The sequence below is a fragment of the Homalodisca vitripennis genome, chromosome X (genome assembly GCF_021130785.1).
Source record: "Homalodisca vitripennis isolate AUS2020 chromosome X, UT_GWSS_2.1, whole genome shotgun sequence".
NCBI lineage: Eukaryota > Metazoa > Arthropoda > Insecta > Hemiptera > Cicadellidae > Homalodisca > Homalodisca vitripennis.
The window spans coordinates 15,786,415-15,813,106 of NC_060215.1; the positions used below are offsets into that span (position 1 = coordinate 15,786,415).

Genomic DNA, 26,692 nt, shown 5'->3' on the forward strand with positions numbered 1-26,692 from the left:
TCAATTCCACAATTATTTCCTAAAAAAAGTGTACTAACTTTTCAAATGTAATAAGTATGTTTCCAATACATTTTATTGTTTTGATGATTATTTTCAGACTAATGTACATAAAATAAAATTTCAATATAGGCCTTGTTTATTTTTAACTTATTTATATACATACACCAAGCATAACTTTTATGAAACGTTGTTTGTTGTTAAACTTTATTGCGTTGTACTGACCAAGTGTGTTTGGCTTACAGACAAATAAAGCTATCTACATATCTGTCTGTGTATCTACAAATATGACGGAACAGGATACGCAAGAAAATTTTCAATCAATCTAATATTTACCCAATAATAGCAAAAAAAAACTATGCAGGTACTCGCGATTTTCATAATGTTAGTGACTCTACCACCCTTCATTATTCATTATGGCAGTTTTTCAGACAACGGCCAGCAAAGTTCAGTAGGACAACTTTAAAACTGCAATAAAAAAGACTCGCAATCCTAAATAAGTTCTGAGTATTCTTATTAATCTTTTAGTGGTGCAACTTATAAAACTGAAACTTTACATGTTAACAAAGACCATCAAATGCTACTACTGTAACACCAGTGACTCTTCACCTCTTCAGGGGAATGTTTTCAAGGAGCGACGGAAAATCTTGAAAGTAAAACAAAGGTCGCATGTCACAGAAGGTGTTTATTAGATAAGTACACTGAAAAGCTTGAAAAATTGGTCACAAAAATGGATCAAAAGGGTTAGAGACAGTGGGCGTGTTCAATTTTGTCCCCCAACATGGTTTGAGGTACGAGAAATGGTTAGAAACATCACTTTTTAGCTTTATTTATGATGAGTTCGCTGTTTATCCCATTTGTATCATAAAATTGTGTATACAATGATATTGCCTATTTCATATTAATATAAAAAATATAATAGGCCACTATTTGCCCCAATACAAAAATAATGGGGAGTGAATAAGAACTCATTTCCCCCTCCCAGGCTATGCCCATGGGATATACCTCGTAATTTCTGTAAAATGTAAATATCGTAATTCTGTTATAACTAATAATTTGATTTCAATTTATGGTTAACCAAAATATGATGTTTTCCATGATGTGCTCATTTATGAGTCTATCACAACGTAGTGCTAGCTGTTCGTTAAGGATTAGACCACTGTGTAGACGAAGTGAAAATGTTAAAATCTCATCCAACATGACCTAAGCTTATATTTAAGATCTACCTCTCTTTGAAAAACGTCCCCCAGAGGAGATGAGGAGTCAGCAAAGATACAAAAGTAGCATTTTATTCCTTATGTTCAAGAGTTAAACTCCGTAAACCATTTAAAAAGTTTTTGAGCTATGCCAAGATTATAGAACTAGAATGATGTAATTCTAGTTTTCACCATGTTTTACTTGCGTGGCAAGAAAGAATAAGTTACACGAGAACATGTTCTCTGAATATTTGGGAACTTCTTTTTCATCCGACAGAAAGAATTCAAACTGCAAACTGCAGTCTGCAAACCATTTTTACTTATTAATCATTTAAATACAAGTACTAGCAACTAATTAATAACAACAACCCTTGATATTATTTCCTGTGTCAACAACAACATTATCATATTGTATCCAAATTTATTTTAAAAATAATAGTGATTTGTGTAAAAAAAGTTTTCCAGATTTATGACACTAAAGAAAAACAAAAGTTGTTTTGTACATGTGATGTATAGATGCTGGAACCAATGATGTTAATTTTACTGGTCTATGCAAAATCAGTGCTTATGAAACAAGATTTGGGGCTGAAGGCAATGGCAACTGTTTTATTTTAAGACGCACGGTCAGTATTATTATTTAGGCACTGTCTACCTTTAAATTGATATATACTAACATTTTACACTAATACTAATGCCAATCAAACTGTTCTTATAGGCACATTTTCTTGTTTTAAGTTCATTATTCAAATTAATTTGGAACCGAATTAGTTATACTTTTCACAAAATTAGATATTGAAAAGTTGAATTTTTGGACTCCCAAGTTTTAATAGAGTACAGAATGTTGAACTTACAATGTATTCCACTGAATGATTTATGTGTGACTCAATATATATTCTGCACTAAAAACTGAACTTATCCTTTTTCCTTTCAACTGTCCACTACATATAATGTTCTTAACATAAAATATTAACACACTTATTTCAGACAATGGCTTAAACTATTAGACTACTATAAATTAAAACATGCAATGAAATACAGTGTTTTGGGGAATTTGACAGATTAAAAACGATCAATTGAATTTTAAAACGGTTGGTGAAACCGTTAGTTTAAACCACCAAAGGGAGCAAACTTTTGGCCAAAGATGTGTAGATGTTGTATTTGCACACTTTACACGAACTCTTAAGTAAATGAGAAATTTAAAAGTTTTGAGATAAAATTAGTGTGCAGCTGGTGTAAATCAGTATTAGTGACGCATAATTTGGACAAACACATTGTACTGAAATTACACACATTGTATTCTATACATCAATTGCTAACTATTCAGTAAGACAGTATGCATCATATCTCTTTGAGAGTCAATGAAAATACAATGGATTACATTATCATTTTACAATTTAAGTTTGTGTGTAACAGAGCCCTGGATACCAAATGGTACTATTTTTCAGAAACGTATTGTGATCTTTTATATCAATATAAGTATCAGAATATCTTGGTCAGTAAATTTGATACAACACCACTATCTGGTACAAACCACTACTTGCAGTGTTCGCTATGGCAAACAATTTACTTCAATGCAGAGAGATGCAACTCTCTTACAATGCGTATGTTTGCGTACCAATGCACTAATTTCTGATAAAGTAGTTTTAATTTTATTTTAGTAGTATTTATAGATAACAGTAAAACATTTTTCATTGATACTTCTTTAAATATTGTGTACAAATGAATTTTGTATCACATTGTTGCTGCCATAAATAATTGCAAAATAATTATATGCATGAATGTGTTTGCTATATTTTAAAGACTTTTCAACACACATTTCCAAGAGAAAATTTGCTAAATACTTGCTCAGGGGGAACAAAAAAAATTCATTACAAATGGGGACGCGTTATATCAAAGTTCATTATACGTAAGCATTTCAAAACTAAATTACAAAAAATAAATAAACAAAATGGGTGGAAACAAATTTGTTGTAAGCAAAGTGTGCTATATGCATTGTTCACTACGGTGAATAAAAAACTTACTAACAAACAAGACTAGCTTGTTGAAAAAATTGGAACAAAGTAATATAAAGACATTGTGTTGTAATAACAAAGGAATGATTCTAGATAAAGAACATTCTCATTTACGATCAGTCAGAATCTTTAAGACACAATTGAGTGATGTACTATTAAAAGATAAGTTCATTACATCATTTGTTGCTTGATTATTTCTTGAGGACTATTCTATAATATCAATATTATATCAGTCAGTATTATTATTTGGTTCGTTTTATAAAATAAACCTAAACTACCCACAACTACCCTCTGTAACAAAGTGTTTTGAATTGAAATATCCAGCTGATAGCAGGTCATGAACCGACTAAAATACGATTTGAGCATCGCAACAAGTTATCGAGCAATCCTTAACTTGCAATACACGCTAAGGCAGATGGTACATCTTTCACTAAAAACATAGTTGTATAAAATAACTGTTATCACAAAGGCTATCTATTGTGGTTAGTATTCTTGTTGGAGTTTTCTACTGGAGCAATGTCAACTTTATCACAATCGTCTGGTGTTTGTAAGCGCTCTATTTCACATTCATCGGCAGGTTGAGCATCTTCTTGGTGAAGAACATGTTCCGACAGTACAACTGGAGGTGGAGCAGAAGGTCCGACCTCGCTGAGGACCACCGGTAGGAAGACCACTCCATGGAACAGACCGATTGTCACAACCAGGAAAAATATCTGTTAAGAGATAACATCAATTTAAATTTCATAATACTGATACTAATCAATTTAAATAAGGAATAAATTATTATTCAATTCAGGGTTCGTAATAATAATAAAAAGCATTTCACTAGGCACAAATGACTAAAAAACTGCTTTTTTTATCTCTTTGTAGTTCAATGTTTTATCCAATTAACCCCTCACACCACTAATAAATCCATTAACTTTCCTGTAACGCCAAGACAAGTAAAACATTTTTGTTTCTTTAAAGTCATAGCTAATTTTTATTATTTTGTTATTTTATTATTTAAGTAATGTCTAATTTTTATTATAACTAAATTATAAAAGGTAAAATAAATAAAAGTATAAAACAGGGCATTTTACTTAAAATTAGCGTATTTATTGATAAAAATAAATATTTACAAAACTTTACTTTAAATAAATTTTAATTTCATTGTAAAATGAATGAATTTCATTTAAAACCATTTTTGATTTAGCTACCTAAAAAAGAATTCAATATAAATTTTTTTCAACTTTTTCAAGAAAATATTGAGTGTCAAAAGAATAAAAGAAATATATATTGATGAAAATAAATAAATAAAAAACAGATATTTATTTATTTACTAATCAGCCTAGATTTACAGCTTTCATTGAAAACAAAATACAAATCAACAGAACAGCTTTGTTGGCCTTCATCATTGTAAAAGATGACGATGATTTTCTGTCACACTCCTATTCTCAGCTTTATGAGTAGAATCATAAAGAAGGACATTGTGAGGCAGAATAATGCAAATGTAAAAGAAGAAAATGGCACAAGTGCCATTTAACCAGTGTTCTTCTTTTACACGTGATTTATTTTGCCATGACAATTTCCTTTCCGATGATTCTATAAATAATTCTTTGGTAATACTTATGAAACTACAATTTGTTAAACAAAGATAAAAAATATTTTGAATAAAAAAAAAACTTCTTGGCCTTGTTTTGTTTGATTTCATCTTTGTGACTTTGATTTTTGTAGGACACAGTAATGTTGTACCGAAACAATGAGATTTCGTTTTACGAAATCGAATTGAAATTTTCAGTGCACTTTTCATACCAGTTGTTCTATTTCAACACAAAATATTAGATCAATAAGTTTTACCAGAGAAAGTGAACAATCTAGAACCAAGTTTGAAAGCCAGGTTTTTACCACTATAATCCTGTATGATTTCTCGTTTGTGTTCAGTTGAATTAAACAGATCATGACCGTATCAAAAACATTATCTTCACACAAGTAATACAATTAAACTTATGATTGTTCTTCGCAATTTTATTAACTTTCTAAAATACGAATATTAAAAAATGATCTACTTAAAATTTGAATGCCAAAAATTGGTGTCAAGTTGATAATGTTGTTTTTATCACTATAAAAAATGTTCACATTTTCTTTGGTTTTTTTTTGTGAAACCTACTTGACACGTACTCTAAAGACACTCGTGACCAATCAAAGCTCCTCTATCAGTAAATAATTATAATATTTTAATAAACATAATTTTCTAACTGATATAGCGTATAAATGTATACTAAACAATATCATTTACGAAATTGTATAAGACACAAAAGTATCAAATATAAATCAAACTTTTGTTTCTGTGGATGAATGAAACAAGCATTCAATGGTATTAATAGAAGTAACAACTAATTATTTGTACAAATAAACATTCTGTAATTCTTTACATAAATTATATTTTCAAACAAATTATTATTTTGCTAGAAAAAGAATTTTAAATTTTAGTTTTAAATATCTATATACAAGAATTTTAAATGTTTGCTTCATGATTCTCATTTTTTATTTTACTAAGGAGTGTCCAATTTAGATTCTAAATATTGAATTCAAAAGGATAACAAGTGGATGGATTGTTGCCTTCTTTATATGTACAAATATAGAACTTTCAAGAGTTGGTGCTTAAAAACCTCAAGGCATAGGTTAAGGAAACAGAAAAAAAGATAAACAGTTGCTTTTCAAATCATCCATCAATAACAAACTTTAAACAGCAAGTTGAGACCGCTCGATTCTCCTAACAATTCCCAACAATTCTTGATTCCTCAACTCTCTTTACACAATTCTGATACTTCCTATTCTTAAAAGTTCAAACAGACTTATATAGATGGGTTAAATTTTTTCATTCTGCTGGTTCCCAGTGCAATATATTGACCACAGATGTTTTACAAAAAAAAAAAAAAAAAAAAAAAAAAACAGCTACGATTGTCCAGGCACTGTAGAGAATGTTCAATACTGATAAGAATGTACTTTTAATGTTGCCTTAGCAGAGATTTAAGTATTAATGAAGCATATTTTAAAGAAATTTCAACAATATAGCCTGTGACAGTGTGATGGACACAAAACGGGCAGACCACAATGATGCAACTTTATTTGTCATGAATTAGTCTGTCAAGAAAGTTTCAACTCGACATGAAATAACAGATCCTGTGGCATGACCACATGGAAGGAAACCGCAAATTGAAACTAATAATTAATTTAATTAATCATATTAAACAATAGCTTTCCAATGCGGAAAAAATATTGCTAGTAACTCGTTGGAAGGATAACTAACCAGAACTGAAGGATCAACATTTTTCATCAGTTCCATGTTTTACTTTACACATTACAGACAAATCACTCCTTTTTAATTTTGGTATCTGCACGATTAAGACTAAAATTGAAATTGTAAAACAGTAAAGAAATAAAATAAAAACATAGTCTTAAATCCATACAAACATTTCAAATCAGAATATGAAAATGCCAATTTTGTACCAAATCAACTGTAAAACAGTATAATATAACAGGATGCTTAAACAAATGACATAAAATGTACTGACCTTAAAGAAAGCCTGAAACACATACGCAGACGAGAGAGAGAGCATCGACATGGCTAGAAGTGTAGACAGGCCACCGTTGAGCACTGCGGCACCAATAGTGTTGACAGTGTACAGTGCGCGGTATTGATGACTGCCCTGCGCGTGAAGGAACGTTTGACCAACATGCGCTGCGTAGTCGATACAAAGACCTACGCCTAGCACCAAGGCGATACATGACACTATGTCCACTGTGAGACCCCAGTAGTACATCATGCCGCAAATGTCTGTCTATAACATATTGAGCATGTTGTAAGTGAGTGATCTATAAACACAATTACTACCTAAGTATTACTGTATAATTACTATAGGAGGTCTGTCCAAAAAGTATCCGACCGCCGACCAGTAGGCGGCCGCAGTGTAACCGACCGGCTCAATCCAGTTATTGGAGGGGAGGGGCGAGCCTTCCCATATTAGGCATTGAATACGATCCGGTCACTCAGTGAGTCACAGCGCTCTTTTCCGTACAGTACTGCCATGTGTGTGCGTCGCATTTCAATATGACTGAAGGTGTTGAGCAGCGCATTTGCATTAAATTTTGCCAAAAACTTGGCCATTCAGCGTCAGAGACGATTACTACGATACAGAAAGTTTATGGTGACGTGTCTATGGGCAATACACAAATAAAAGAGTGGTTTAGACGGTTTAAAAATGGCCGCATATCAGTGGGGTGTGATGACCGATCTGGCAGGCCTTCAACGGCCAGAAACGCTGAAAATGTTGAACGTGTTCGTGCAGCAATTAATGAAAACTATCGATTGACTGTCAGAGAGCTGGAAGAAGACTTAGGAATACCAAAATCGTCAGTTTGTAACATTTTACACGAAGATTTATAAATTAAACGTGTTTCAGCAAAATTTGTTCCTCGGCTGCTGACAGAAGACCAAAAGAACTGTCGACTTGAAATCGCACAGGACAATCTGGATTTGATAAAAATTGACCCAGGGCTATTTAAAAAAGTTATTACTGGTGATGAGTCATGGGTTTATGGCTACGACCCTGAAACAAAGGCTCACATCTTCACAGTGGAAAACTCGCAAAGAGCAACGGCCGAAAAAAGCAAGACAAAGTCGAAGCAATGTCAAGACAATGCTGAGTTTTTTTTGACCAGGACGGCGTTGTTCATCACGAATATGCTCCAAGAGGCCAGACAGTGAATAAGGAGTATTATCTTGAGGTCCTAAGGCGGCTACGAGATGCAGTGTGAAGGAAACGACCTGAATTGTGGACAAGCCGTGACTGGATCCTGCACCACAACAACGCGCCAGCTCATTCCTCAAATCTTATTCAGCGTTTTTTTGGTCAAACACGACATCAACCAACTACGACAGCCTCCCTACAGTCCTGACATAGCTCCTTGTGACTTCTGGCTATTTCCGAGATTAAAAATTCCTTTGAAAGGAAAAAGATTTGATGATATTGAACAAATAAAACAAAATGCGATGAAGGACCAGTTAGCCATTCCGTAAAATGAATTTAAGGAGTGTTTCCGAAGTGAGAGGAGCGTTGGAATAAGGTAGTGGCTTGTCTAATCTATTTCACTGCAACTGATGTTATGACTTGAACTAGCCATGCTCACGATACTAAAATATAGCAACAAAAACAAGTAAGGGAAAAATAAAATCAAAACAAAACAGTGTCCTATGTTAACCATAGCGGAAATAGTTTCCAGTATAAGATCCAGAGCACAGTATTGATCAACGTATTGCATAATTGATTTGGTCTTCTTGTACAGGAAACAGTGTTTCATCTGCGAGTCGATTCGGCCCTTTTACACAGGAGATAGTTAAAATGCACTGAGCCATATTTTGTGACAAATAATTTTTTTCAGACCTATGAAGAAAAATTGTTTAAAAGCTTCTAATACCATATGGAATTAAAACAAACATATGTAAATAAATTATACGTATTTATTCACTCACAACTCAAAATTTAAAAAGTGTATCTTTTGCAGAACAGATATTATAAACTAGTATAAAGAACAGTATAACCCCAATATAAGTTTAATAAATAATAATAAAATGAAAATAGACTTTTTAAAATTTGAAACAAATGTTGAAACAAAGACTACGTAACTACTCTAGAAGACGTGCAAATATTTATGGACCCAACAGTTCACTGACTGAGTACAAGTAGACTTTGTTAGCTCTATAGCAGGGGTGCCCAACCTTTTTTACCCAAGGGCCACATTGTAAAGCCTTTATGGCCAGGCGGGCCAACATCCCAGAGGATTTGGAACCCCAAACAACTGACTTGGGTAGGGGTTACGTCACCGCACCACGCGCTGGGCCGTGCTTTACGCGCGCTCTATTCGCCAGCCGGCAGCCACCACCGTAGTCAGTGAAATCTGTCTGCAACTAGTTTACTTCTTTCAACACTCATACTCCACCAAATGAATACGGCTCGTTCTACGTGAAATCGGCTGGACTGCTTGGTTCTCAAAATTTGTATTTATTTAATATTTCAAATGCTTGTAAACAAATTTGGTTGTTTTGGCAACAAGGCGGGCCACATAAAACTGACTCGCGGGCCACATAAAACTGACTCGCGGGCCGGATTCGGCCCGCGGGCCGTAGGTTGCGCAGCCCTGCTCTATAGCACTTAGTAAATGAGTAAGCATAATTTAAAAAAATGTAGCTACATATTTACAAATTCAAATTTTGTAAGATAATGGTTACATACAAACTTACCAGGGTCAACAGTACACAGATAAAGATCCAAAAACACACAGCGAAGTTGACAATCAGCACTGTAGTCGTTGCCATGACACATATGACTGAGAGAGCAAGATTCCTGTAGAGTTCGTGTTGGATCACCTGCAACAACGAACCACACATCAGACCTGCATTGACTCATGTATCAGAACCAGACATTATAAGGGTACTTATTCGTCCAATATGTCATGCATACACATCAGACTTGCACACCAATTCGTGTATCAGAACCACAGATCATTCAAAAGAATTCAAAAATTGTGTATTCACACACTGGACATTCATTAAAATGAATTGTGAAATATATAAACATACTATTTACTAATTAACAGAACAGCTGCTTGATATGCTTCCATCTATGCAATGCATGGTAATGTCCATTAATAGAGGTGAAACTTTTCTTCTAGCTGATTATGATATCCAGAGCACAAGACTGCAGCATATGGGTTTTGAGAGTGCACTTTAGTCAAACACTTTCTTCTGATCATCATATTGACATAATGTGCAGCAGAGATTGCTTAGAATTTTATCACGTGCAGCAAGAAGTTGTCTAATTAATTGTATATTCCATCTTTGTATAAATCACTCATTCGCCTAATTCTTGATTATGCCTCGGCAACCTGGAAACCCTTTTACCTACTGTTGTGTATGGGACACGGGGGATCGGCAATTGGAATGAAAGACTGTTTTCGGTCACATCATTGACTGTGCGTGGTTCACGGTTAGGGAGTAAGAAGGTAAGTGTCCGAGGCCAGGGCTGGATAGTGGACGTGGTGGTGGATTGAGGACAGTGGCGTGACGGAAGCAGCCAATGTGGTTTATTGAACTCAAATCACCCCACATGGCATCACAGCATCGTACGATCCCATACATAGATGTATCCAGCGACCTTTAGTAAATCATTACAAAGCCAGTAAACATAATCAAGTGTTACTATATAAAATAATAATTATTATAATATTTAATACATTACACCTACATCATATTATCAGACTGGAAAAAATGTACAGAAAATTTGTAAGACCCATTGGTTCAAGATTAGGCATGCCGTTCCATGAGATTTCTATTGTAGATCTGATGAAACAACTTGACCTTTGTCCTCTAGAAGTCCGATGTGAGTTTGCTGATCTGGCCTTCCTCTTTAAACTCGTCAATGGTACTCTTGAATGCTCGGATTTAATAGCCATGATTGACTTCAGAATTCAAAGAGGGACCAGGTCCGCGGAGCTATTTTGTCGACAAGTACTATCGGGCTAACTAACGATGGGCCCTGTTGCAAGAAATTCTTGGAAATTCTGTACCTATTGAAGTAGAATTCTTCTGCTACAGCCTGAAAACCCTGAAATGGAAATGGTTGTCTTCACCAGGTAAATAACTCTTTCTTCACTCTTCCTTCATGTTTTTTTTTTTTTTTTTTTTTTTTTTTTTTTTTTTTTTTTTTTTTTTGCTGAATCTATTTTTCACCACATTTTCCTTATTTGAACCATGCAACCAAAATTTTTTTTCTTCCACTACAAATAATGAATGTATTATATCATATTTTATTCTATCACCTGTTTTGATAATTATTATAATTAAATGTATTCTCCTAATGTATTCAAAGTATTTTTGTTATATTAGTTAGGTTTTGTTCATATTTATATAAAATTTGTACTTGTTATTGATTTATACTTCCTTTGTTATGGTTAGTAATTATTAGCAGTAATTACCTGTCTAAAATTTAGGCTACTTGATTGCTTGTATCGCATTTTTACTTAGTATTGGTATGTATTTTTTTTATGATGTGTGCTCAAAACTAAAAATCCTCATCCACGGCTGAAACAGACTCTTTTATTTTGCATTGAGATCATCAAGCCATCTGTACACAGACTCCTACCCAAGCTCAGAAGGTACAAAGTCCTCCACAACTACAGACACTAAGGTAATAAACGTTACTATAACCCTTTTCTCATTGTTAAAATATTACTGTTCATACACTGTTCCCTAATTCCCCAACATGCTATGTTGGATAAGAAAAGAATGCCAATGGCCGATTTACCACTGATAATGATGACTGAAATTTGATTCTGCAGGATGACTGAAATTTGATTCTGCATGATGACTGAAAAGGATTTGTATAGCAGAAACATAATTGACTTAAAAAATAAATATATGTCAACTGTTTACAAACAAAATCAGGAAAATATTTAAGGGTGTATCATTTATGCTCATTTTTTATAAATCACTCAAAAAGAGTTTTCATTTTTTATATTTATGTGTATTACATAATATACATGATCTTGAATTCAATGCCATAACAAAACTGAATTGACCTCGTCTGTTGTCCACGTAGCGAAGGCCTTGGACCAGACCGTCTTTATGCCATCCCCAGAGGTAATATTGCTGTCTTGTACCAGCTTTCTGACACGGTTCATGGCAGGAACTGCCTCCTCTGGTCCGCTAAACCTCCGGAACTTGAAATCCAGGGTAGAAATCTGGAGCAAAACAGTATTTGAGATAAGTATGAAAAAATCAACACAAATTTTAATTTCTAAACTAGAAACACAAATTAATGCAACCACTAGATTACCAAAGTGATTGTACAATGACATTGTAATTTTTAAACTGTAAATAATGATCATAACTGAACATTTTATTTTAAAACTGAAATAACACTGTTTGGAAACAAGTTTATGATGCACTCTGGTAGTCAGCGAGTCACCAGTATTACATGACATGAATGTCATTTCAATTTTATATAAAAACTGATGCTCCTAAGTTTTCTGTGGTGTATTGGTATTGGTTGTGTTGGTGTTGGTATTTAACATAAACGGAAAAAATGTATAAAGAAAGAAATGAGTGGTATCAATTTTATTTGTCCATGAAAAAACCAGAACAAGGTTGTAAAGCATATTATACCTTTGATTATTTGTTCACCACTTCCTAGTAATATCCTCACATTAGATTTTCTGCATTTCTTTTTGTGTTATGGTATTGTGTAGAACTTCATTTTGTTATTAGCGAATGTTTGTCATAATTTTGTATCGGAAAAGAAAAAAAAAAACAGATTAGGACATAGTGAAAACAACTCCAGATGTGCTACAGCGAAAAGTCCAAAACATTTATTTTCGGGTCACAATGGCCAACTTGGCCAAGCTGTTATTGTCCCCCTGAATTAGTATGAAAATTAGTGGAAAATAATATAAACTTGACTTTCATCTTCAGTTAATATCTACTGTACTGGGTAAAGTTGGTAACTAAATGGCGAAATTTCAAAAAAGAATTTGGATTACTTATTAATATTACAGAAAAAAGCAATTAGAATAATGTTAGGCTTGGCTGGTAAAGAGTCAGTAAAAATGCATTTCCGAGAACTAGGAATTTTAACGGTATTTGATAGGTATATTTTAGAAACAGTTAAATATTGTAAACAAATTAATATTCCCACTATATCACAAAGTCACACATATAATACAAGGCATCATTTTATTAGTGATAGACATAATTTGGAACTCTATAAAAAAAAAACAACTTTTGCAGGACTAAAATTTATGCAGTACTTACCTCAAAACATTACCAATGAACAGAATATGACAATATTTATCAGAAAACTAAAGACATTTCCTTACCACCATATCTTGCTACTCTTTAGAAGAGTTTTATAATCATAGAAAATAGTTAGTATTTGGGTCAACAAATTTATAAAGTATCTACTGAAAAAGTGTATGTTAGTTCATCTTGATTAGGTCTAAGTTAGTTATCAAGGGTGATTGGCGTACTTTTATATCAATATTTTCATTGGCACAATAATATAAGTATTTATAATATTTACATAATAATTTGACACTATTCTGTACAACATGTGTATACAAATGAATAAAGAATATTTTGAATTTGAATTTGTGTGGAACAATAAATGCAGCTTTTCTATAAGACACAGTTTTGCTTATCAGTACAATACATCCAATGTACAGAATACATCAGGGATTTACATGTCATTATCAAGTTTTTGATAAACACAAGTGTTAAGACCAGAGTCACATTACACGTATTTGTAGCCGCGTTCAGAACGCGGTGACTGAGTTTATCAACACTCACCATTAAAGTAAATGGAGCCAGTCACATTTGGCATTCGGCGACAGAGATTCGAACGTGACAGAACGTTTTGCAGTCACTGTGACAAAAATGCTCACCATGTTAATTTATGGAAGCTGTCACATTTAGTGTTCTTATCGCTACAGATTGAACTGCTCCACCCTTCATGTAACAGGTCAGTCAGTCTCAATAAGCTACTGTCCTTTTGTTGAACTCTATATTCATTTGTGCCGGTTTTTAATTTGGTTGTAACATCCAAATTATTTGTTTGTGCAAAGTTCGATGCTAAATCATTTATAAATAAAAATTGTAGCGAAATATTTTAATTTTGTACTAAAATTATACTTACATTGATACTTATGTAACTTTTAATTAGAACCTATTCTTTTACCAGGATTAATTTAATTTGCCATATCCAATAAAGAAAATTGGATCTGCACTGCATTGTTGTAGATCATTTGGCTATTTGAAAAGTTTGTACAAGATCAGTTTTTTGCTTTTGGACAAATACATGGAGAGTGGACAGAAAAAAATTGCCAACAAAACTTCACCAAACTGAAATATTTTTGTGTGTGTGCACCTGGGATTGCCTGGTATAATTCTTATCTTTTTATCACATCCAATCAGGCTGAACTGAACTGTCTGGCCTCTTTCTTATCATCTAACATTTATCTATTTTCATTTTGCTCTACTCTCATTTATTGTGGACAATAATTGCCAGGATTCCAGACTTCTTCTACTCTTTTCTCGATTGCATTTATTTTCTTGTTTTCTAAGTCAAGGTGGAACAGGATATGCTGAGGGCTGTATGGTCAAGGGAGTGCTTCATCGGAAATATGTGAACTCTGGATATCAAGCAACCTCCAATTTAACGTAGCCTTCTCCAGTTAGAGCAGAGTTCTGCTAAGGTGTGACTATAAGATCTCTACTACTAATGAGAGCAAAAAGAGTATAACAAAAGGAAAAACCAAACCAGAGGCCTCTAGTAGATCTCAAAATGTGGACGAAAGTCCATGAAAAATAAAGAGATTAGCAAAGGATGATTTTGTCCAGAATAATCTTGATTTAGAAGAAACAGAGGATACAGACGGGCTTCCTAGTAAGAAATCTGGGATAACATGCCTCTGTACAAGTTGATGCATCACAAGAGCATGCAATTCTGGAGGATGACCTGCAGAGGGACCTAGAGGGACAGGTTGCAAGACTTGTCCTGGGGGTCCCAAAGATGTGTGGTGCAGCCTGAAAAGAGTTCTCATGGCTGATGAGATATGGGAATTCTTTAGACGAGGCCACGGAGTTGGCCTTACAGGCCATGCTTAAGAGCTAAATTCAAAGCTCAAAATCAGAACTCAAATAGAAGAGAAGTAAAAGAGACCTCTGTCAGATGGATCCACACTAGAGGTACACCTGCAGAAAAAGAAAAAAAAAAAACGAAAAAACAACATCAAGCGGGAGTATGAAAAGAGCACTTTACGCCTCCCCGCAGATTGATCAACAAACAAGCAACAGAAGGAATAGGGTTGGATATAATGAATGCCTGTTTTCCAGAAACTCTCAATTGTTCCAAATAGATGGAAGAAATACACAATCCAATCCTGGGAAAAAATCGTGGGCGAAGAAGGGGGACCGAACTCTCCAAGATTTCATGGAATCAGCAGGAGACAATGGGTCTTGATTATAATCTGGGAAAATTAAGAAACAAAGGAATAGCTAAGAGAGAAACAGGAATCTCACGTCTTAGGAGTGGGTGAGTTTGAAGATTGTGCCAGAGGGAGAAATTCTATGCTCAAGAATTGTGACTGCCTACTTTCCAAACAGCACAAATGACACCATGAAAAGGCTTAGATTTATTTATGTCAAGGTACAGAATGGTGAGTGGATTTTTCTCCTTAGCAGTGATGACAGTAAGTCTGCACTACTTACCTTTGCAATAGACTGTGCAACTTCAAACAAATTTGAGAAATAGGATCTCTGAATCAACTACGAGTTTGGAAAAAATGCAGCTAAGACTAAAGAAGAAAACCCAAAGGTTATTGGAGGATACCAGGAAGAGAAGAGGAGGGAAAACAGAAGCCTGGTTTGTCTTCAAAAGAAGGATCTGGTGCTGAGGTGATGGAAATGGAGGAAGAAGTAGAAGAAAGTAGCCTCAGTCACACTCAAACCAGAGAGGTCTACTACAAAAGTTACAGAAGCTGTGGAAAAAACCTACTTCTCTTTTCTTAAGGAAAGGAAAAATTGGTTTCTGCCACAGGTAAAAAGAGTGGAACAGTTCCCAAACAAATTAAGAAGGGCAAGAGTAGACCACCTGGAGGAGGTGTGAAAATGGCGTCCTAATAACATATAAATCTCCACAATGCAAAGGGCGTAACAACCGTTTTGGGAAGGAGGATATCGCCCTAAACCAGGAACTTTGGGTCAACAAAGGAATAATCAGAGGCCTAATTACTCAGGTAACCTAGCTAATGTATGATTGATCTGTTGAAACCACAAGAGTATGTGTTATGCTCTCAAAGCAATTTAATGATTCCCATGTTACAGCGTTAATAACGAATGCTTTGGTGGCAGTGGCAGTAGAAGTTGGTGTTACCACTTCTACTGTTAGAAATAAAAATATGTAGAAAAAATATGATTAGTTTGTATCCTGTCATGTTTTTCTCAGGTTTATTGATTTAGTGTGTTATTTACTTTGTTTTATTTTTAAAAATTTAACGAATTATAAAATATTTAGTTTAGTTGTTCAATGTTTATTCAATGTTTAGTAAAAGTTAATCATTTAGTTTGTCAGTGGTGGTTCAAAAGTTATGTTTTTAATAAATTTTAAAAGGATTCATGGTTACAATTTTAATACAGTGTTTTAAAATTAATAAGTAAATCTCATACTTTATTCATGGTAATAAAATAATAAAACACTTTTTTAACAAAAGTTGAATGACCAAAAGTGATTAAAACTGAGTCAAACACAGTCTATTTTTATCACTATAAAATGTTTCCATGGTTATTTAGCTTGGGTTTAAAAACACCTTGTATATACATTAGATAAGTTAAAAATTACAAGTGGAATGTTCCAATAAAATATTTATTATTTTTACAATATGCATGGAACAATAAAATTCCATGAAAAATACAATCTTAAGAAGTAAAAGCTAATATACAGGGTGTTCATTTGAAAACTTCAAACTCGTATTTTTGACTTATAGCCCAAGTACCAAAATTCTGTAAACGGTAGTGTATAGTACTAATTAGGGGAACAAAAAAAATTACAAAATGGGGGTGCTCACCCCCATGTCCCTCGTACCCAAAGCCAAAATTTAGAAATGGCAACTAATACCTTGTGACACCTCAAATTGAAGCTCATAAAAATGCTGTATTTCGGTAAAAAAAACTTTAAATTTTTTTTTGTTCCCCAATTAGTACTATACACTCCCGTTTACAACATTTTGATACTTGGGCTATAAGTCTTTTAATACTTAAGTTTAATAAGTTTTCAAATGAACACCTTGTATAATGCATTCCATAATTATATGCTATGCATTTATAAGGATATATAAATAGGCAGTTGCATTTACAACTATCAGTAAAATCTTAGAAGATAATTATACTAACAGTGGCAGGTGGTGCTTTTTCTCCACATTCCAGTTTTCCTGCGAATCGGAAATTTTTCTGATATTTTCCACCTGAGGGACTGTACAAATATTTGCCCAGGTAAAAATTGAAATCATCTTCTGATAGTTCTTCATGAGGAATATCTAAAATGAAAAAGTCATTATGATTACCAAACAAGAACAAAATAATATGAGTTCATTTGAGTGTGCATAATTTTAGTGACCAAAGGGCCGGGCCAATCCCTTTATTCCTTTTGGTTCTTATTCTTCCTTGTTACTGTACTTCACTTTTGTTAATTGAAGATCAATAGGTGAGCTTAACCAATGACCAAATTCAAGGTAGACTAACAAGTTTTGTTTGTAGGTTACGTTTAGGTTTCAATTAGCTGAATCCACAAAGTTGACATTAAGACTATACAACGACAGCTCATCTCCTAACAGCCAGTCGATCATACAATGGTTGTGTCATAGCATTGTACATTTTTCAACATGTTAGCCTTCCTTTTAATAATTTATTAGGTTTTGTCCAGTTTGCCTAAGACATTCTTGTAACGTTCAACTCCTGCTAATTGCTTGTAATCCTGAAAATGGTTTCCTCCTGGAGCAATTAAGTTGTACGTAATTAATCTAATTAGTTCATACATATCCACTGCATTTTAGATTTATATTAGATCGTTCTTTTAGTAAAAGTTTATTTCTAGCCAATCTCATTAAAACAGGTCATATAATAAGATAAATGTTTTTATAAGCCTGGAAGCCATTTTTACTTTTATAAAAGTTAATTTTAGATTTTTATTCCGATGTTTATACTACATCTAGATTTACTATTTAATTAAGGATCTGAAAAGAAAATCACAGTACGTTATTCAGGTTGTGGTTTTAAATTATAAAGAATGTTTCAAACAAAGAAAATGTAGAAAACTGAAATCCATGTAATATTTTTTATGAAAAATTGTATTTTTAATTTCCTATAAAAGGTAAGAATTATCTATCTAATGTCATAGTGGTTAAAGTAGCCTAACCGATACTGAGAGAACATTGTGTTCCAGGTTTGGTGTTTCTCTAGAGACTGCACATTGTGCACTACAAATCTGCCTGAATGACATTTTTAAGCCTCAGTAGTAAAGTCAAGGAGACAATCACCTATTTAAAGCAAACAAGGTGGCCTCGTTAAATGTTCCAAACTTACAATTATGCCTTGTGGACTCCCAAGAAAAAGTCACAAGAGAAACATAATTTTGGGAGAACTTAATATATGTGTTAAAAAATAACTATAACAGTGTCTTGCATTTAAAATTGTAAGTAATTTAGAATGATTGATTTAAAATAATGCATAATCTAATTGGGAGCCATTTCATCTTACAAATGACCTTTAATAAAAAAAGGTATAGTTTAGTTTTTAATAAAAAAGATGTTCCCAAATTAATAATAGTTGTACAGCTCTTTTTCATGCCAATCCTTTTTAGCTTCAAAATTTAGCTTCCTCTGCACAAAAATTCAATCTTTTATTATGGTCAAAATTTTCTTTAACGTACTCCAGATCACATCGGAAATAAAAAAACTTTTTATACATTAAAAAAGGTGAGTACTTCGCTGGTGAAGTGGTCTATATTTTTAAGGAGGCCCTTAAGTGGATAATAGGAGAGGAAGGCCAATATATCTCATTTTATTGTACATAATTATTACGTAACATCAATACATTAGTATATACAGTACAAGACTAAAGTTTTATATTACCCGTGTTTGCCTTTACATTATTAGTTTTTATATGTTGAAGTGCACAACAAATTGTGTTGACAAATTGTCACTAAATTGTGTGAATAAATTATGAATTTATTGAATAGTAGAAAGCCACTACTTAACTGAGTAACATTTTTGTATACAAGAAATGCAAAGTTCAAATAATTCTTTTTTTAAATTGGATTGTTTACCTATGCTCATTATTCCCACCAGTATAAGAAAATCAGAAATAGAACGAAGTGCACAAACCTCTGTTGAAGTAAAAGTTGAGGTACTTCCTGAAACCGTCATACCAAGTGTTGACATCTTTGACAATGTCTTGCTGAGATCGCAGCTGCCTCACCAAGTTGTGAATGTGAGGTAGCTCTGAGGTATAGTTGAGGCGACCTAACAACACATGTGCTTCCTGCCCCGAGTCTCCGTACCAGAGGTCTCGCGCGTTGAGGAACTTCACCAGATGACTGTCTGGAGGCAAGAACCACTTGGGGTCAAACTCCTGTCGTAACATCGTCAACCCCATGATACAGAATCCAGTGAAGCCCAACGTTGTCAAAACAACCAATATCTGAAAAACACAAAGAAAAAATTTTAGTTTATAAGCAGATTGCAAGCTGCAGAAATGAGATTTTTAAGAGGGATAGAGAAGACTACAAGAAGAGATAGAATAAGGAACGAAGTAACCAGAGAAAGATTGAAGGTAGTTTCACTGCAAGAGACAATGGAAAGAAGAAGAATACAGTGGATGGGGCATGTGAAGAGGATGGGAGATAATAGAATGCCTAGAATAGCACTGGAGAAGGAGGAAAGAGGAAGAAGACCAAGAGGAAGACCGAGAGGAAGATGGGAGGACCAAGTGTGGAAAGACATAGAGAGAAGGGGACTACAGAAAATACAGGTGGAGGAAGAGGAGACCTAGAATGACAGACAAAAGTGGAGGAGGCTGTGTACGACGACCCGTGATAACGGAAACGTCAGATGATGATGATGATTAACAAATTATAAACCGTAATATACTTTGAGCAAACGGATTTTACATGGGAGTTTGTGGGTACCATTTTTCTGTTGCAAGGTTAGGATTTAGCCTGACCTTGTTTCTAAATGATCTACTTGAACATTTTCAATTAGATCATTTACAGACAAGGTCAAACTAAATCTTAGCAGAAATATGGCCTAATACAACGCTATTTACTTGGCATGGATGAAGTCCGACCCGAAGATGATTGTAGTCACTTGGACTGCAAAAATATGGCCTACTAGACATTTAAGAAATGTACATGAGCACAAAATGTGGTATGTCATAAAAAGTAAATACAAAAATTAAAATAAATCTGAAGAAAAAGCCCAATTAATGAAGTAAAGTGTGTAGTACATTATTTTGTCAGGAGGTTAAGTTAGAACAAATGTGAATCAAGGATCTAAAACATTTACATTGCGTTTCATTCATTTGTAATTATCATTAAAGTATCTATGAAGTGAAATATTTGACATCTAAAATATAACTATCGAAGCTGTACGGAATGAAATCAGTCAGGAATTAAATAATGTAGGCAAGAACCTGTCGGAACAGAACAGCTGGAACTGGAACTGTCTCGTGGCACTAATTTCAAATCTGAACGTTACGGTCGGAACAATTGCAGTTCCGGAATGGCCTGTTACACCTCTAGTAGACTCTCTTTCTTAATTTCACACCTCCGCCACCAATCAAAACATCTACCCCTCCTTGTGGTAAATTAAAAAAATTAATGCTCAACTAAATATAAAGTTGCGTAAAGAAACTTACCTTCACAGGGTATGTTAGAATTATCCTGGAGTATATGAAATTAATTATAGGCCTCGAACAAGGTGCTACATTATTGTGGCTCTGCACTGGCTTGTCATGAGTCACACACAGTAGAAAAGGGTTTCTTTGCTTCGCAACTCTGTGTTCATCCAATACAAGAAATGCGACAAAAAATGTTGCTTGGTATATGAAAGTGAAGAAAACACCAGCTGCAGCATACAGACAGAATGACTCCAGAGCTGGTAAAATCTGTAAAATAAAATATACTTGTTGTTTTAATTGTTTTATTTCAAAATAAACTACTGTATGAATTTCATTTAGTAAAAGATAAATACAGTATAATTTTCAGCGCAAGTGCAAAGATTATTAAAATAACATTTTATGAAATAATACTTTCAGCAAGATTGTTAATTTCCCATGCTAAATCACAGTTATATTTCACATATATAACAGGACTTACCGTGGTGCCACCTATGGTAGACGCTACGATGTCTGTAAACGAAGTCACAGTTATGGAGACCCCTGCGTGCCTTAGAGCTAGACCCATCTGAACAGCCAAACTTTTCCTGAAGGTAAAGCAAATTATTTGAGCCAACCAAGTAGTAAATAAAGAAAATTCTTTAATACAAAGAAAAACACACTTGAAATTTTATTTCTGTTCGATAAGCATTAAGCAAACCATTTTTTTGTGGGCTTTCATTAAATATCTAAAAAAGCGTTGCGATAAGGGATTAAAAAGTTACGAGTCAATTTTGTTTAAGTTTGTGGTATAAAATGTAGACATAGATTACACATTTAAAATACAAAAAAAAGAACATATAAAAGAACATTTAACATAGATTACATTACATGTTGACAGGACTACATAGTAATGACTAATGTGACTAGTGGTTAATCTCTAAGTTTTTACAAATTCCAAACCTAATTTGAAAGTGGAAACAGTGTTAAAGCATTTCAGCTGAGTATCAATTTTCGAAATATATATAAATTCCTACTTACTATTTTTTTAACCAATGCATTATTTATAAAAAAAGTCTACTTACTTAATTGAAAACCATACTCACTCACATGGCATTGCATGGTTGTCATATTTAGTAAATACTCAATAAACATAAAGTTTTATTTACATCTCAATGCAACAATGAAAAACATTTTATTTCATATTTTTGATTAAACTCGTGTATGATAGGAAGTGAAAGTTCTGACACTGACTATTTTAGTGTTTACCTGATACAATATCAGATGTAGTCTAAGTGAGCCTGATTAATCATGAAAAGTACTCTATGAGGAATTGGAACAGCTCTTATCACCAGCTGATCATCTTAATACAATCTACACTACAGATGATTGCTGACATTACACCAGTTTGACTGGTCATACATAGTCTGCTAGTGTTTGTAAATATTGCAGACAAACATTAACTCCTTATTTCACATATTTAAGCATGACTGTAGAAATTTATTTATTTATTTATTGTTTAAAATTATTTTGTAAATAACTTTAAATGATCTGAGTGAATATATTTAAATAATACTTTGTAAATATTTTTAAATTTTTCGATTTCGTTTTGTAAATAAAATGTCATCGAACTGTAAAATTAATTCCTGAAGGATGGATAAGTACGGAAGTAATCAGGAAAAAATAGATAAGTGCAGGAAAAAATAGATAAGTGCAGGCAAAGTGGGATGTTTGTATTTATTCTCCAAGAGGAAGAATTTTTAGATCAAGGATCTCATGAAATATTTTGAAGAAAATGAGCTAGCAATGAAGAAAAAACATTGATGATTTTTAGCTTTAAAGCTAATAGACAGGGTCTCTCTCTCTCTCTCTCTCACACAGATTTCCACGTAACTTACTTTTTCTGTATTTCATTTAAGTTGTTTCGACAAGCCATGATTACAAACATGTCATCGACACCAATGCCCATGAGAAGAAACGGGAGAGAAGTATGGACGGGACCGTAGAAGATGCCGAGGGCTGAACAGAAGCCACAAGCTGATATGAACGCAAGTCCCACACATGCCAGCCCAGCCCCGGCAGGGATAATCTAAACATTACAAAGCAATCAATATAACAATAATAATTTAACAGTGTTTAACCCTCTAACTCCCAGCAGTGTTATAATAAACTTCAACTTGGTGTTTTGTTAAAAAAAATATATTTTCACTTACATAAAACTAATACAAACAACCTAATATTTTGTATACTTATTTTTAAAATTAAAAAGTAAAATAAATGTAATGGAAAAATTTCATTTTTCTTGTTATTTGTCAAAAAATTTAAATAACCTAACCTAATTTGTCAAAGAATTGCCTACTTTGCTCTTTTTGAGGCACATGTTAGATGTGGCATAGCAGCATGGGGTGGAACTACTAGCTCCAACATGGAAAGAGTTTTCTTGCAGCAGAAGAAAACAATAAGATGCTTAACAGGCCTTGGATTTCAAAGCAGCTGTCGAAGAGCATTCCAGGAGCACAAAATACTTACAGTACCTGCACTTTACATAAGCGAGGTAATTCTACTAGTAATCTCATCAAACAAGCCAAAACTTGGAGATTATCACCAATATAACACCAGAAATGCCTCAGATTTCTCACTTCCAGCACATCACCTGAGCTTTTCTGAAAGGAAGTCAACCTTCAGGGGAGCACGGTATTTAAACAACCTGCCAGACCACATCAAACAAGACACGGAAAGACCTTCAAGGGAAAACTCCTTCGATGGCTTGAAGATCATCCCTTCTATAGCGAAAAGGAATTCATGGAGTGGAATACTTAAAGATAACACTCGCAAGATAGAACTTCATTTTTATGTAACATTGTTTTGACGCCAATACCGATCTCTATGATTGTGTAAATAAAGAAAGATTGTCTATTGTCTAACTAAAAAATGACAAACTAAAATTCTTTGTGAATGGTTTCTAAAAAAGTAACTAATAAATACCAAAAAAGCAGATTTCAAGCACGTAAAAAATGTTGTATTTTAAACTTTGCTTTATTACATTCAATTATTAATGAAGGATGAATTAAAGGATTACAGAATTACAGACATTCACCCTGGTTAAATGTTACAGCATTTCAATAATAATTATCTGACCTATCTTTAGTGTTAAATCCTAAAACATAAAGTTACGCATGCAAAACAAAATTAGTCATATACATGACGATAAACACAACAAAGTCAAAGTTGGCAACAAAATAGTTGTATACAAATACATGAATCCAACACCATACCTGAAGAAGCAAAAATGATAAATCCCTAAATAACACAGAACTCACATACAAGTATTATGACAAAGTGGCTCAATGGCATCCCTGAAAAGCAGACAATGGACAGGGACACCCTGTGTATTGTGGAGGAGGGCGATATGATAGTTACTGTTAACATTGCTAGTCAAAGTTGCAAACTTAGCAGTTGGCCTGCTAATTTTATATATTTTCATTTAATAAAAAATCCCTTCACAATGTATTACATTAGTGTCATCCTGAGTGGAAAATGTGTTGCAGACTCCCACACAGTTTCCACATCAATACCAGCAGTACAAACAGCTTCCTATTTCTTTTTTAGAGCTGTACTTTTGTGCACATCCACCTGGGAACCACATAGTCCAGTTCTGTTCCTATCGTCTAAACAACATCTTTTCCTTTTCGTTTCTTTCTACTTTCATCTATTCAATTTAATTACTGACCAAAACATTTTATTTCTATTACACATTGATAAAGTTCATTTTATTTATAGCCAATAGTCAATTATTTATTGTGGAGACAAAATACATTTGTATAGTAAATGTCAAAATATGTTAAAATTTGGACATACATACCACATCGAGCTCTCATTCAGACATAGATTTGCCCACTCATTCCACATTCATCCATCACCAATATTTCCCACTTTGTTAGAGGGCCAGTCTTGTTATTGTGTGGTCTCCCAGTCATACTCCAGAAACTCTTTTACACTATAAAATTCATTTGACGCTAAACAGCATTTCAAACGAGTTTTTAATGCCTTGAGCATAGAGGCTTTTATTAATTCATTAAGCAATCTGTTAATAAAATGAACCCCTGCCTATGAAGGCAAGTGTTCATAAACCACCATCCTGTGTCTACCAGTTCGGTAGTTGTCTCTGCCTCTAGTCTCGTGTGAAGAATGTCTCGGCCCGTAGTCAAGGCACATTTAGACATACAATACCAAGGTGTTTCCAAAATGTAGAGGCTAGGCAGAGTTAACAGTTGCAACCTTTTAAAAGTTGACCTACACGACTCTCTAAACTTCAATTTTGCAATGGTGCGGATCGCTTGCTTCTGTAATTTTAACACTCTTGAAAATTGATTACTTGCACAATACCAATCTGTAAATGAGGTGGGGATAAATCAAGCCATAATAAGCCATTATCAGAACTTGACATGGGCAGTATTTGGCTAGAGACCTCAGAACATAAATGCCTGAATCTAATTTTGAGCAAACGTGATCGATGTGAACATTCCATGCCAAACCTTGATCAAGGTAAATTAAATTAATGAGGAGACTGAGTAGTCACAGTGATATACTTGATCTTAATTATGCGGACTCTGGATACCCGAGAGTACAAGCGTGGTGCAGTGGGGTCAGTTAGGGTGCTAAAACAGTAACTTATTCTAATAACTATGACAGATTTCAGCGATTGTCAGGAACAGGTAGTCACCAACGTAAAGGTTCCTGTCAATCTTACATATTGTCAAAACAAGTCATATTCCACTAATGCATCATGGTACAACTTTGTAAGTGTAATACTACAAAGTGAATTACATTCAGGCAGTTGCCTTAAGTGCTTGTTGCATTTTGAAGAAGTAATTTTGAACGTTGAGCGCCGACAGGCTGTACTGCTGTTACAATATAATGGAGTGGTAACTATCTTTTCTATTCCATAAGGCACTGACTCCACTCAGACAGAAAAAGCTATGAGAAGAGATAAGATTGCTTTGTCACTAGTATTCTGTGTTCCGATCTTGCTGCATATCTCTTCAGGAAGGTGTCGATAAGTGATTCAACCTACAACACAGCTTTCAGATTGCAGAAAGTTTGGGGATGGCTTGAAGGCACAAGAAAGTAAAACCTAATTTGATGGTTGCAACAGAAATTAACCAGCCACATCAGAGATGTACACAAACAACAACACTGATGAGTGCAGTATTCATCTACCAAGTCCTGTTAACTGTACGTAACAGTTGCAACGTGTCAGTTAAATCAAACTGATGCGTTGTGTTGGCTAAAGCTGATGCGTGTAAAACATCAACTAAGGCCAACACTAATTACAGTGCTACACAAGGCGATGAGATAATGAGATATTGGATGAGAATAAAATGAAAAGCAATGATAACAACTCTTGATTGGTTAATGACAGGATTGACAAGTAACCAAGGCTTTTATTCAAAGATCACTTGGTAAGTGAAGGTGAAATTGTTACCTACACTACAAGATAAAGATAACCTATCAATAACTCAATAAGATTTAACACACATAGTTACACACACACACACAACAACATTACAGAAAAGTTATTAAAAATTAATAAAATCAAATGGTTTATATGAGTTCATAAAGCACTAATAAAGTTGATGAAGCATGGTTACCCGAATTTCAAGGCAAGTGAACTTCGAAAGCACTAGAAGGACAAATATGAATGTCAAAAACACACCACAGGCAATCTTGAGGATATCCTGGAACATTGCAGCGCTGCTGATATCTCCGAAACTGAAACATCCACAAGGGACAATATTTATTTAAATCATTCTTTTATCAACCAACTTTCTAAAAAGAAAAGTGAATTATTTCATTTCAAGCTTAAAATTTCTTCCAATGTAGGTATTAACATTAATTATTAATCAAAAGGATTTTTCAATATTTTTAATATCTGTATTTTACTCTCCTTAGACTAAACATTGGACTTAAAACTTTGAAGATTCTATGCAAACTTTTTGATAGTTAGCTCAAAAACAGTCTCTCTCATT

At 33.9% G+C, this 26,692-nt stretch overlaps 1 protein-coding gene across 1 annotated transcript in view; it reads right to left on the reverse strand.

Moving 5' to 3' along the window:
* Window positions 1-664: 664 nt before the first annotated feature.
* The window catches only part of LOC124368731 (NPC intracellular cholesterol transporter 1-like), a 52,668-nt gene continuing 26,640 nt past the window's right edge, over window positions 665-26,692 (reverse strand). The window contains exons 7-16 of the mRNA XM_046826059.1: window positions 26,315-26,435; window positions 22,562-22,752; window positions 21,166-21,271; window positions 20,706-20,954; window positions 19,175-19,490; window positions 17,187-17,329; window positions 11,822-11,983; window positions 9,486-9,611; window positions 6,760-7,026; window positions 665-3,918 (exon numbers count right to left, since the gene is read on the reverse strand). Of these exons, the coding sequence (XP_046682015.1) occupies window positions 3,676-3,918; window positions 6,760-7,026; window positions 9,486-9,611; window positions 11,822-11,983; window positions 17,187-17,329; window positions 19,175-19,490; window positions 20,706-20,954; window positions 21,166-21,271; window positions 22,562-22,752; window positions 26,315-26,435 (1,924 nt within the window). The 3' untranslated portion in view covers window positions 665-3,675. The remainder of the gene's footprint in view (window positions 3,919-6,759; window positions 7,027-9,485; window positions 9,612-11,821; window positions 11,984-17,186; window positions 17,330-19,174; window positions 19,491-20,705; window positions 20,955-21,165; window positions 21,272-22,561; window positions 22,753-26,314; window positions 26,436-26,692) is intronic.